An 11,441-nucleotide genomic window follows, 5' to 3' on the forward strand; every position below is an offset into this window, starting at 1 on the left:
GCACCTCCCGTAGAAATACTATGGTAGAGCCGTAGTCAAGCCCTTAGATCGCCGTAACCAAGGCCTAGTAAGCTAGTGAATCGTGGCATATCGTAACCATTTTGAAGCACTATAAGGGTACTTAAAGTGATCGAGAACAGTATAAAAACTAACCGCACAAATAGACTTAACACTCTGACAGTCTTTTTATACAACTTGGCATTTCGGCAATTAATTTTGATTCAAATTAATCAACGAAACGACTAACGAGAGCTAAACATACTTGAAGACAAAGTTGTCTGACCCAAAAAAAACCCCGACCTAAATTCTTCTGCTTGGAGTGCCAAAATCTCATCGTCTAAACGTCTATTTAAACCAGCCAGTCATCTGGCAAGTCTAGTCAAGCACGACAGTGAAGTTTAGAGATAGGGGTTAATGGTGATGTCTATATAAAATTTTATTTTAATTATAAAATGAAAACTATCGCTACTAATTTAATTTCGTTTAAAACCTCACTACAAAATAACTTGCTAAGTTAGCGTTTAAATTATATTAATATCCGCAGGGGTAAATGACGAAAGGAGTTAGACGCTAGCTTCCGTAGTGTAGAATACAGTGGGACTTTCAAACGTAGACACAGAAAAGAGAAAACGCCTCGGTCGCGCCGTCTATAATTCAAAATAAGTATGATATTTTCTAACCGATAGCGTGGCAGCAAAGTTTCGAAAGTCATGCTGGGATATCCATTTTCTCCTGTCTGCTAGTGTTCGTCTGCTTACTACTAAGTGACAATTAGGCTTAGAGTAAAGTTTATTCATTAAGGTGAACTATAAAGTTGGTAAATTCCTTATTCGTTAATGAAATGGAATTAAATGGACTCATAAAGTTTACAAATGATCAAATAGAAAAAGAAACCCCAAGTGAAAGGCGTTTGTTTATAATCAACAAGTTAAAAAATGGCCCTGCCCCAAATATCTCGGAATTTCTGTTGGAATTGGTTGATGTTTACAAAAGGTTGGAAGTAAAAGTATATGATGAATTTCTCAAGCCTAAATCTGTCCCTAAAAAGAAAAGCAGTAGTAAAAACCCAAATGAAAATGAACCTGAGTGTCGTAAACAAACTAAATATGCAATGGCAAAGTTCATGTTTGATTACCATAACGAAGCGGCTTTGGTGAGAGAGACATATTTAGACCACTTCAAAAATTTAGTCTCAAATGATGAAACGTCTGAGTTAGAATCAGTTACTTCATTTTATATGAGTAAAGTGTTCGAATATGGTCAATTAGTTAATCTGAGACAAAATTGGGCTGACAGTGCTGATGGCAACAATGCTAAGATGAAAGAAGAAAGCTTAAGTGGAAAACTTAAACTTGGAGGTGGTGGTTTGGCTGGAATTAGAAAAGTTGCAGTGAAAGGAAAGAAGAAAACTCTTTCAGTATAACAAGCAATAGAGCAACATCAGTTTTACAAGATGACTGTTCAGTTTAAAATGACGAGTGTGGAAAAAGAGAAAAATCTTCCGTTGGATCTAAAAGTTCTCGACCAAGGAGGCCTACTTTTTCCAAAAAAAGGGTTCCTTCCTTTCATTAGAAAAGTTAATGACGTAACCAGAAGCTACGCAAACTCTAGAAATTACAATAAATATGGAGTCAATTTGATTAAAAAAACAACTGAGCAAATTTTCAGCCTGAAAAAAGAACTAAGGGATTTATATAATGATGGAATATTAAAGGAGAACATTAAAGTTATAAGTGAGGAAGTTTCTAATATTTTTTGAAATTGAGGAAGATGGTGCATTGTCGTATTCAAGAGTTTGTGGGTAGCTATTGCAAAATGCAAAAATCAAAGAAAACTGACGTTAGTTTAAGGGATAATTTATTGGCACTATCTAGTCGGGGATCGAAGGATACCAATAAAACAGTGAAGTCAAAAGCTACAAAAAAGAAACGAATCACACCTGAAACTAGTCAAATAAATACTGTCTACAAAGCTACCTTAACAGGAAAACCTAAAGGTGTCACTAGACTGAAAACTGTCAATGTAAGACAAGCTGCTGGTCCATCAAACTATTATGAGAAAGATAATCCAAACTCAATTAATAACCTATCCCCTGGCCTGTCTGGTTCCGAAAATTCCGAGAAAACAAGTGAGCAATTAAAAACTAAATCTGTGAAAATTAGCAAGCTTCGAAGAAGCAGACAAATTGCTGGTAGAGTTCTCCTAAAGGATTACTAACCCCTGCTAAACTGTGATACAACTAGTCAACAATTAAATGATTCCTGATTTGGAGATCATACAAACGCAAATCAATAAATAATTCCATAGAATAAAAATTATGTGATAATAAATTGTCTAGATCCCTGGTTCCTATTAAAGATTAAATTCAGATTTAAATCGCTTTAATCAGACTTAAGTGACATTTGGCGCTGATAAAATCAATGTTCCTTGTTTATTTAAAATAAAATGTGAGTCAAATATTTTTAAAATATGTTTTTATTAATAAAAATCCAATTTTAAATTTAAGAGAAACAGTGAAAAAGGTAACATATTATCGGGATCCCTGGTTCCAGGATTAAAATCATATTTAAATGACATTTACTCCTGATAAAATCCACGTTCTTAGTTTCTTTTAAATTAAATTTGGGTTAATTATGTTTAAAATATATTTTTATAATATATTTAAAAAACATTTACTTTAAGGGAAATGTGGTTCATTTATTGAAAAAAATATAGAAGATACACGTGATTCAACTTGTTAAACTCCCGCTTAATTATGATTTTCATAAACTGATTTTTACAAGTCCCCAGATCTAATATATAGAGGTGCATCTCTAGTCTTTGTTTGAAGAGTGTCTACCCGTAATATTTGCTCGTACTGTCACAGCTTTACGGGCGTGGCTGTAGTTTACGCTTGAAAGTTTACTTCCTGTTGAATATTTGAACTGCGCGAATAAGCTTTCAACAGCGCTACCATTTATTTGCGAAGGTGAAATAAAATATCCTGGATTCCTTGAAAAAAGTCCAAAGCTAACCCTTCCATTCCAAATACGCAAATTCTAAGGAGGTCCCATGTTTGCCAGGAGATATATTCAGTTTGTGTCGCTTTGTTTGGTTGGAATGCAGAATTTTCATTTAATAATTCACTGGCCCACTCCTCAAAAAACGTATATCCCTCCCTAATTGATTTCAAAATTAATGAATCTTTACAGTCAATTTTTTCATTATTTAGTAAACCATTCTCAAAAAGCTTATTACAGGCTTGCAAGTACAAATAACATTGCATAGCTCCAGAACGGCTATCTTTAGTTGCGCTACTGTCTTGTGAATGCGTGTACAATTCTGATAACACTTGAGATTGCTGCATGATTTTAGACGTTTTTACATTTAGTTTTGTCCACGCATCTCTAATAATGTAGCTTTTAAAAACCCTTGGTACAAAACGCATTTGGCCGTTCTTTGCCCTTTCCTCCTCCCTTTTCTTCTATTTGCTTCCATCTAAATTTAACTCCTTTTCTGGTCAAATCTTTCGGCCCATCTTCTCGAGATGCGCATAGTTGGCCAATGAAATTCTTTAAATAATGAGTAGGGCAAGTTATCCAATAAATATATCTATTTATAGGAAAAGGGTGCTTAAATTTAGGGGATACATCGAAGTTGTATTTGCCATTTTCTTTTTTATATCCAAACGCCCCTTTAGTGTTCATTGTCAACTTCACAAGAGAAAGATTGGATCCAGCTCCATCGCAAACCAAGCCGATAACTTTGAAAATAAACTGTTCAAATATTCTTATAACTTCGTAAAGGTTTGTCATCATAAAAAATATATTAACTGAGTAGCTTGAAGAGTAATAAGGGCCTATTACGTCAAAAGTTGAGGACATGTCTCTCCATAAAAATTGCAAAATATACTGAGCCGCGGTTGGTGTTTTTTGTGAGCATTAGAAAAGACGTCATGCAAGCTTGGAAATTCCTCTTCTGTCATGGCCAATCCCATAAACGCGTGAGATTTTGAATTCCATATGACTTGGTCTATAACTTTCACTTCGTCGAATATGAGAACACCTTCACCAAGGGGCTCTTTTTCTCCTTTACTTATTTTTTCATTTCTGAAGGAAGAATATTTTTCAGATTGATCCTTCATGTATTTAAAATCAATTCCAGGTTCACTGTCGTACTTTTTAGCTTTGGCTCTCACAGTGTCAAGACTAGGAAGTTGAAGAATCCCAAAGTCACGTATTGCTTCAAATGCTGCTTTACTCCTGGTGTAAATGGTCAAGGCAATTCTGTAGGTTATTATATTCCAGCGATTTTGTTTAGAACCAGACTTGTTTTTAATTTGGTCCTGAAAAAAATTCTTTATATCTTCGTGATGTCGTTTTTCTGAATCCCTTTTCCAAATTGTTTTCAATACTTCAGCGCTAGATGGCAGTTCATTACATGTTTCATTAATGATATCGTCAACCTTTTCTAGGTGGTCTGAATTTATAAGCTTTACAAGATGGATTAGCTCGTTTGACTGATTATCATTCAAGTTTGTCTTTTTCTTTAATTAGAGCTTGAAGTTTATTTAGTTTTTCTTGAATAAATCTTCTTGCACTTTGGGCACGATTTAATCTTACTTTTCTTTTTTTGGTGACAAAAACGATAATGGATAATTGCTACTTATTCGCGTTCGTTTCAAATTTCTTGTTGGTGTTTCAACAATTTTTCGTTTCAATACTCTTGACAAGTTTCTTTGCAATAATCTACAGTTTTGACATTTTTCCAAATAATTTTCACCCCGTACTGGTTGTGTCTTTGAAAAAATTACCGGACAATCACTAGATTGGTACCGCAGTGTTGGAGTTATTATTTTTAAAATTTTTGGATTGTTAATGACACGAGTTAATAGAAGTTCATTAATTTTGTTTTTGTCAACGCCAGTACAAAACACTTTATTATTGACTTCTGGCTTAAAGAGCAAAAGTTGAATATATTCTTGAAGTTTTCCTTCATCCAAAGAACTCAAATTGAAAATGTTGTCAATACGATCTTCTTTGAATAGTATTGATAAACAAATTTTCCCACTCTCGGTGACAGTAACAGATATGGGATCACGTTCATCGTTGAAGATTCCAGTAATTTACTTGAAGTTATTTCTATAGCAAAACTCGCCTCTTATAAGCTTTTTCACCTAAAATAAAAGTAGAGAGCCTCATGTTGATATCCAAAAAGCATTGGCTTAACCAGGGGTAAATAAAGTTATTTACCTCTGGCTTAACGAGAAATATTGATGAAGTTAGGGGGTAAAGTCCCTTTCTAATAAGCCAGGCTAAGAAACCTAATTTCACCCAATTATGTCTTATAGTACTATGGAATATAAATCAAACCTTGTATTAAAGACGAGTATTCTTGACAATGCAGAATTTTCATTATTTTATGGATGAGGCTTTTATCCGTTGGTAGGTCCATTGAATAATCACCAGAGACAGTTTGCACAGCAGAGTTAGACACACTTCTATAAGCTGCCATAAAATTAGTTTGAATCACCTTGTCTTCAAATTTTGGAAGCTGTGATTTATTTTGTTCCGGTGTTTCTAGTTTTTCTCTTAGTGAAAAGTTACATTGTGTTCCTATGGAGTTAGATTCGTTTGCCGATTTTTGTGCTGCGCTACCCAACGATGGTAAAATGTAGCATTGCGTTTTTGCATCCTTCAATGTAGTTTTAGTTGTTTTAATTTCTTTAGTCACAGATACAGTCAATGATCCTGATCCCACAGTTCCCACTGATTCGGAAAAATCACTAAGCCTTGGCTCACTGGGCCGACTCTGTAACCGCGCACTTACGGCAAAACAAGTTTGAACACATTTTGAGGATTTCCCCAGCTTCAAATTACAAATTGTTGACTTATCTTTCTTCTTTAAATCACTATTCACTCGCGATTGAATATAATAATTATATTGGGTTGATTTATGAGAAGACTTGACAACATCGACACGTGGCATTTTACTTTACCCAGAATTCCTTGCGGCGCGAGATTTTAAGGCAAAACTTTTAAGGTTCTGCTCTTATTTACAATATACATAGTGTGCACGCCTGGGCGGAGCTTAGGGTGACCCCCAATTTTTACGGGAGGGTCGTAAATTCAAACTGTTTACCGCGTAGCAACGAAAGAGGTCGCCATATTTGTGGTCAAGTATAGCTTTGTTTACCTTTATAGTTGGTACGTTTACGCCATAATTAAAATTCAAAGGCTAAATTTTATTAATTAATCGATAATGGGCCCTAAGAAAAACCCCGATAAAACTTTTAACCCGGTTTATATCGGCAAATTAACAAGCGAAGACAAATTAACTTATCAAAGTAAGCTAGAAAAGTTTGTTGCGCTAGGCCTTGGTGCTGATCCCTTTTCTATGAGTGAAAATGATTTTACATTGGAACTAAATGCTTTGCCAAGCATATCCTATGGCGACATAAGTTTTTACATGATTCACACAACGAATAGTGTTACATTAGAGGAGATGAAATCTTTTAAGGGAATGGAATCCCACGTTTATCTAACGAGTGGATTAGTAAGGTTCATTAAAGCAAGAAAGCTATCGGATGCCAATATTTTAGTGATTGGAAAGGTACGTTTGACTATAATATCTCTATTACATTTTTACACTGCCTTTGTTGATTATAATGTCTAATTTAGGTTAGGCACTCTCAAAGAGCCTCTGAAGATGATCTAACAGCCTGGATTATCGCGCAGAAAGATGGGGTCATCGTAACTGCTCATTGCGACTGCATGGCTGGCTTTTCAGAATCTTGCTCACATGTTGGAGCTATTCTTTTTGGAGTTGAAGTTGGGGTTGGACTTAAGAGCAGCAAAGTTTGCACTGATGTTTTGAACCAGTGGCTACCACCAAGCTCCAAAGTTGTTGAACCGAAAAGAATCGAAGAAATAAATTTTACATCAGCCAAAAAGCGAAAGAAATCTTTAGACGAAATGAGGGCAGTGGCGTTGGCTGGGAGTGAAACCCCGAAGACTTCTAGGAAGACCCAAAAGGAATATGTATGCCCACCAGTAGGAGAAGAGGAATACAAGGAGTACTTGGAATCGCTAAGCCGAAGTAAATCCATGCCGGCATTATTATTTGTTTCCAAAGTTAAAATGCCAGAGCTATTTAAAGAGTTGTTTAAACCTGAACGTTCAACGATGGAATTTGATAAGTTACTAGAGTTTTGCTCCGAAATTAAGAAAAACATCGTAGTATCGCCTGAAGCTTCCGATCTTGTTGAGAGTAAAACCAGACAGCAGTCAAACTCAAAAACCTGGTATTCGCAAAGAGCTGGAAGAGTCACTGCCTCAAAATTAAAGTCAGTATGTGGTACAGATCCTAGTTCCCCACCGCTCAGTCTAATTAAAACAATATGTTATCCGCTTGAGTCCCAGTTTTCAAATGAAGCCACCCAATGGGGTATCGCTAACGAAAGACATGCTTTCAAATGCTATGAAGCTAAGTACCAACAGCAACACGATGAATTTGAGCTTGCTACAAGTGGTTTCATTATTAGCACTAAATACCCGTTCATGGGGGTATCTCCAGACGGGATTATGTCTTGGAAGTGTTGCGGATAGGGCGTCTTAGAAATAAAATGTCCATTTAGCTTTAAGGATGCTCAAATTCAGGACATAGTCATGTCTAAATCTTATTTGATAAGACAAAGAGATGGGGGTGTAAAACTTGACAAAAATCATAGTTATTACTATCAAGTACAAGCCAATATTTTCATCTGTAAAGTTGAATACGCCGACTTTGTAGTCTGGACCCGAAAAGATATGTACGTCGAAAGGATCTCCAAAGATTACACATTTTGGATGCAGTGTGTTGAAAAGGCTGAGCACTTTTTTTCAATTTGTTTGCTACCAGAATTAGTAGGAAGGTGTTTCTCGACAAAGAAAAATCAACTAATTCAACGTTCAGGCAACATTATGATGCCAAGTTCACCAAGAAAACAACCTAACTTGGACAAGCAAATTGAAAAATATTGCTTTTGTGGGGGACCTGAAGAGGGTGATATGGTGGGCTGCGATAATGAAAACTGCGAAAAGAAATGGTTCCATTTTAAATGCTTACGAATCCGGGTTAAACCGAGAGCAAAAGTCATGGTACTGTCCAGAATGTAGACCATTAATGCAACCAAAAGGGAAAAAAAGCAAAAAGTGAAATTCTTGTTTTTTTTTACTGTTTAAGATCAAAACCAAGAAATGTCAAAAAAAGTTCCATGTGCAATTTTAATTATTACTATTTTATAAATCAAAAAATTAAGTTCCTAGAAAAATTGTGATAAAAGCAATAATTATTTAATAATAATTGTGATATTTTCAGACAATAAATTTTGTGATGACAATTACTGACTCGCTATCTATATTTAATTTATTCAAAAGGGACTACTGAATCACAGCTATTAACTAAAGCGCGACACACGGTAACAAGCTTGTCAACTTTTGGAATATCATTTCCATTTTTGATCATAAAGTCAACCGGTAACACTGATTTTAAAATAGTGTACTTATTCCGAGTTAGTCCAATTGCCCTCTCAACGTGTATTCTAACATTAGCTATTTTACGGGTTGTCATAACTTCTTGCGCTGACAACTGCTTCTTCCCTTTAGTGAATGCTGGTATTGCTAACCTTGCACAGTAAAAGCCAACACTCGTTTCAATGGTAAATCCCCATTCAGCTAATACTAAATCTCCCGGTAATAATTTTTCCAATATTCCACAATTATCTGTTAAGTGTTTATCAGATACGCGACCACCCCAAGCTTTCGAAATGAATGTAATTACTCCTTGAGGGGCTATACCAACTAGAAATTTAACAGTGCTGTGGTGCTTATAATTAGACTATGTGTGCGATTTAGCTTCGTGGGATGACGGTCTTTCAATAAATATCTCAAAACAATCTATAATTACAGATACTTCATCCCCAAAAGCTAATTTGAAACAATAAGGCATTGTTTTTTGTAATTGATCTCTCTCGGGCCATCTAATGTTTTTTTTTAGCTTTTTATACATTATTTCGAGCCATTTATCTAAAATTCTAGAGATAGTGGAATGCGATACGTTAAAACGGTAGCCCAAATCTTTGATATCTAAATTCAAGCGTAAATGCATCATAATGACCATGAATTGTTGAAATTTAGATAATTTGGAATTTAAATTTAATTCAAGAGACGTTTCAAGCAAATTGAAAGTGGCCATAACAATTTCTAAATTTGGGAGCCCTGTGTAATAAACTAATCGTTTTTCATTATTTTTAAAGTAATTCTCGTTCATAGTGTTTTCTTTTAGCTTATCTTGAAGCTCATAAACCTGACTTTGCAGTCGTGAACATTCTTGTTCTAAACTACAGATTGTAGAAAATGTTAGGTCACTTTGGCAACTAGAATCTAGTTTTGACACGGGCGGTGGCTTTTCTAATAATTTTGCGTTATTGAGATTAATTAGGCTTATTTTCAATTTCTCTTCCAGTTCATCAACTTGGTTTTTCATTCTTAAACATTCTTCCTCTAAAATAGCGATTCTAGAAAACGTTAGGTCACTTTGACAGCTTGAATGCATTTTTGAAATTAACGGGGGATTTCCTAACGATGCTGCCCCATCAGTGTGGCTAGTAGTTTCACAGATATTAATGCCAATATCCGTCTGTGTTGATATTTCCCTTACATTAATACAATGTTTAGCCCAAGTAGGCGCATTGAAATTGACTAACAGTTTTTCATTAGTTGTAGTTGTGGGTGTAGGTGAACAAACTCTCGGTAAAAAATAATCTTCGGATGATGAAGAAAGCATTTCCAAATCTTTCGCTACTGGCATCACTTCATTACCAGTAGATACAGCTTCATATTGCGATTTTGTTAAGTTTTCTAATATTATTTCAACCAGGCTATCTTTTACTGCCATGCTACGACACGCTGATATAAACTTCTGTCGAGAGCGTTCCAGGGCTCGTTGATGTCGTTTCGCTGATGACAACAATTTACATTTGACAATTGATTTCTCATCACCAAGGTTTAGCGAGGGAACCCAATCGGGACTATTGACATCCATTAAAGAAGCAGGTACCCCTGTAAACATTAACAACGTTAGAAAAATGGCCTAAACAGTGAACACTCAGATATGCTCAATGATCTAAGAACAATAGAATTAGTAATTGGATTTAGATTTTTGTAAATTACCTGTTATAAAATGTTGCGAACATATTCTGTTCAAATTTCGACCACTGTGCTCTAGAAGATCTGACCGTTTAATAGTTTTTAACCACGCCGATCTACGCTGCTGAGACAGGGCCTTGGTTCTTTGACACTGGTTTGTAATTACCTTTGGTATAGCGTAAAAAGATATTTTCTCTCCCACTTTTTTACCTGAGCGATTCGAACACTTTTAACCACGCAGTTAACCATATTTAAATTAACCTTTTAGCTAATTAAATATACAAATTGCAGGAGCGACGCAGTTAAGCCGTGCCAGAAATGCAGACGGATTTTGGCCACACTAATGGCGGCCTCTATTTTCTATTCTCGCAATACTATATATTTATACTTGTTAGCTATATCTATCCTTGCCGAATTGTCATCGATGACGTGACAATTCGATGACTATGTATTCCTCGGATCGGCAATCCCATATGGCTTTTCTAACTTCATTTAGTTGAATTAGTTTTTCCTTTAGGTCATTTTCAGTCTTCTTTTGTTCGGCTTTTAATTGTTTAGCCGACTCGAGTAATTTAGCTTTTTCGGTTTTCGGCGGCCCCATAATGTTCTGTGTGCTAAAAACTGCTAAATAACTAAAATGTACTGGTAGAAACCGCAGAATGGAGAGCAGACGCCCGATTCCCGAAATGAAACTTTTTTTATTTTTTTTTTTACTTCTCCCGTCCCTTCTCATTGGTTGTCAAACGAATAACGTCAAGCGAATTTTTAAAACGGAGCGATAAAATCAAACTGAAATAGATGTGCGCGATTTTTGAAATTGCGCTCTCTCTTTGCTTGTTTTGAGCTATCGCTTCAAGACATCGCTTGCATGAAAACAGTAGTGTTAAAAGCAAGAGCGATATTTTTTACTTATTTTGCGCTATCGCTGGTATTTTTCCCGCTATCCGCTGCTTTGAAAACGAGGCTTTAGAGACCCTGAGAGAAAATGAATCAGTTAATAACACGGGAATATTTAATGGAGAATCATTGCCAAAATTTGAGGGAAAACCGGAAGAGGACCCTCTTAGATTCTTGAATGAGGCAGAGCAATGTCTTGCCACTAGAAGGTTATCGGAAGCTAAAAAGCTAGAAACTGTCCCGTTGATGTTAGGGAACAATTTAATTTGCTGGTGGGAACAATTTAATTTGCTGGTGGAATAGAGTAAGTCCGACCATAACGACTTGGATTGGACTTAGAGACGCGTTTTGCAAGGCATTTTTAGGAACCGATTATAA

The 11,441-nt window shown here is 35.7% G+C and overlaps 2 protein-coding genes across 2 annotated transcripts; one reads left to right on the forward strand and one right to left on the reverse strand.

Moving 5' to 3' along the window:
- Window positions 1-6,129: 6,129 nt before the first annotated feature.
- LOC149630102 (uncharacterized) lies at window positions 6,130-7,593 on the forward strand. The gene is made up of 2 exons (XM_089851286.1): window positions 6,130-6,591; window positions 6,660-7,593. Exons 1-2 carry the CDS (start codon window positions 6,241-6,243, stop codon window positions 7,584-7,586), a joined length of 1,278 nt encoding a protein of 425 aa, XP_089707412.1. The 5' UTR covers window positions 6,130-6,240; the 3' UTR covers window positions 7,587-7,593.
- Window positions 7,594-8,303: 710 nt separating this feature from the next.
- On the reverse strand, window positions 8,304-10,767 carry LOC149630103 (uncharacterized). The gene is made up of 3 exons (XM_089851287.1): window positions 10,596-10,767; window positions 10,191-10,376; window positions 8,304-10,079 (listed from the first exon to the last, which is right to left on the reverse strand). Exons 1-3 carry the CDS (start codon window positions 10,765-10,767, stop codon window positions 8,857-8,859), a joined length of 1,581 nt encoding a protein of 526 aa, XP_089707413.1. The 3' UTR covers window positions 8,304-8,856.
- Window positions 10,768-11,441: the final 674 nt, after the last annotated feature.

Source organism: Phalangium opilio, unplaced genomic scaffold (genome assembly GCF_054372755.1).
Source record: "Phalangium opilio isolate 3A_F unplaced genomic scaffold, DU_Popi_V2 ptg000103l_1, whole genome shotgun sequence".
Taxonomy (NCBI): domain Eukaryota; kingdom Metazoa; phylum Arthropoda; class Arachnida; order Opiliones; family Phalangiidae; genus Phalangium; species Phalangium opilio.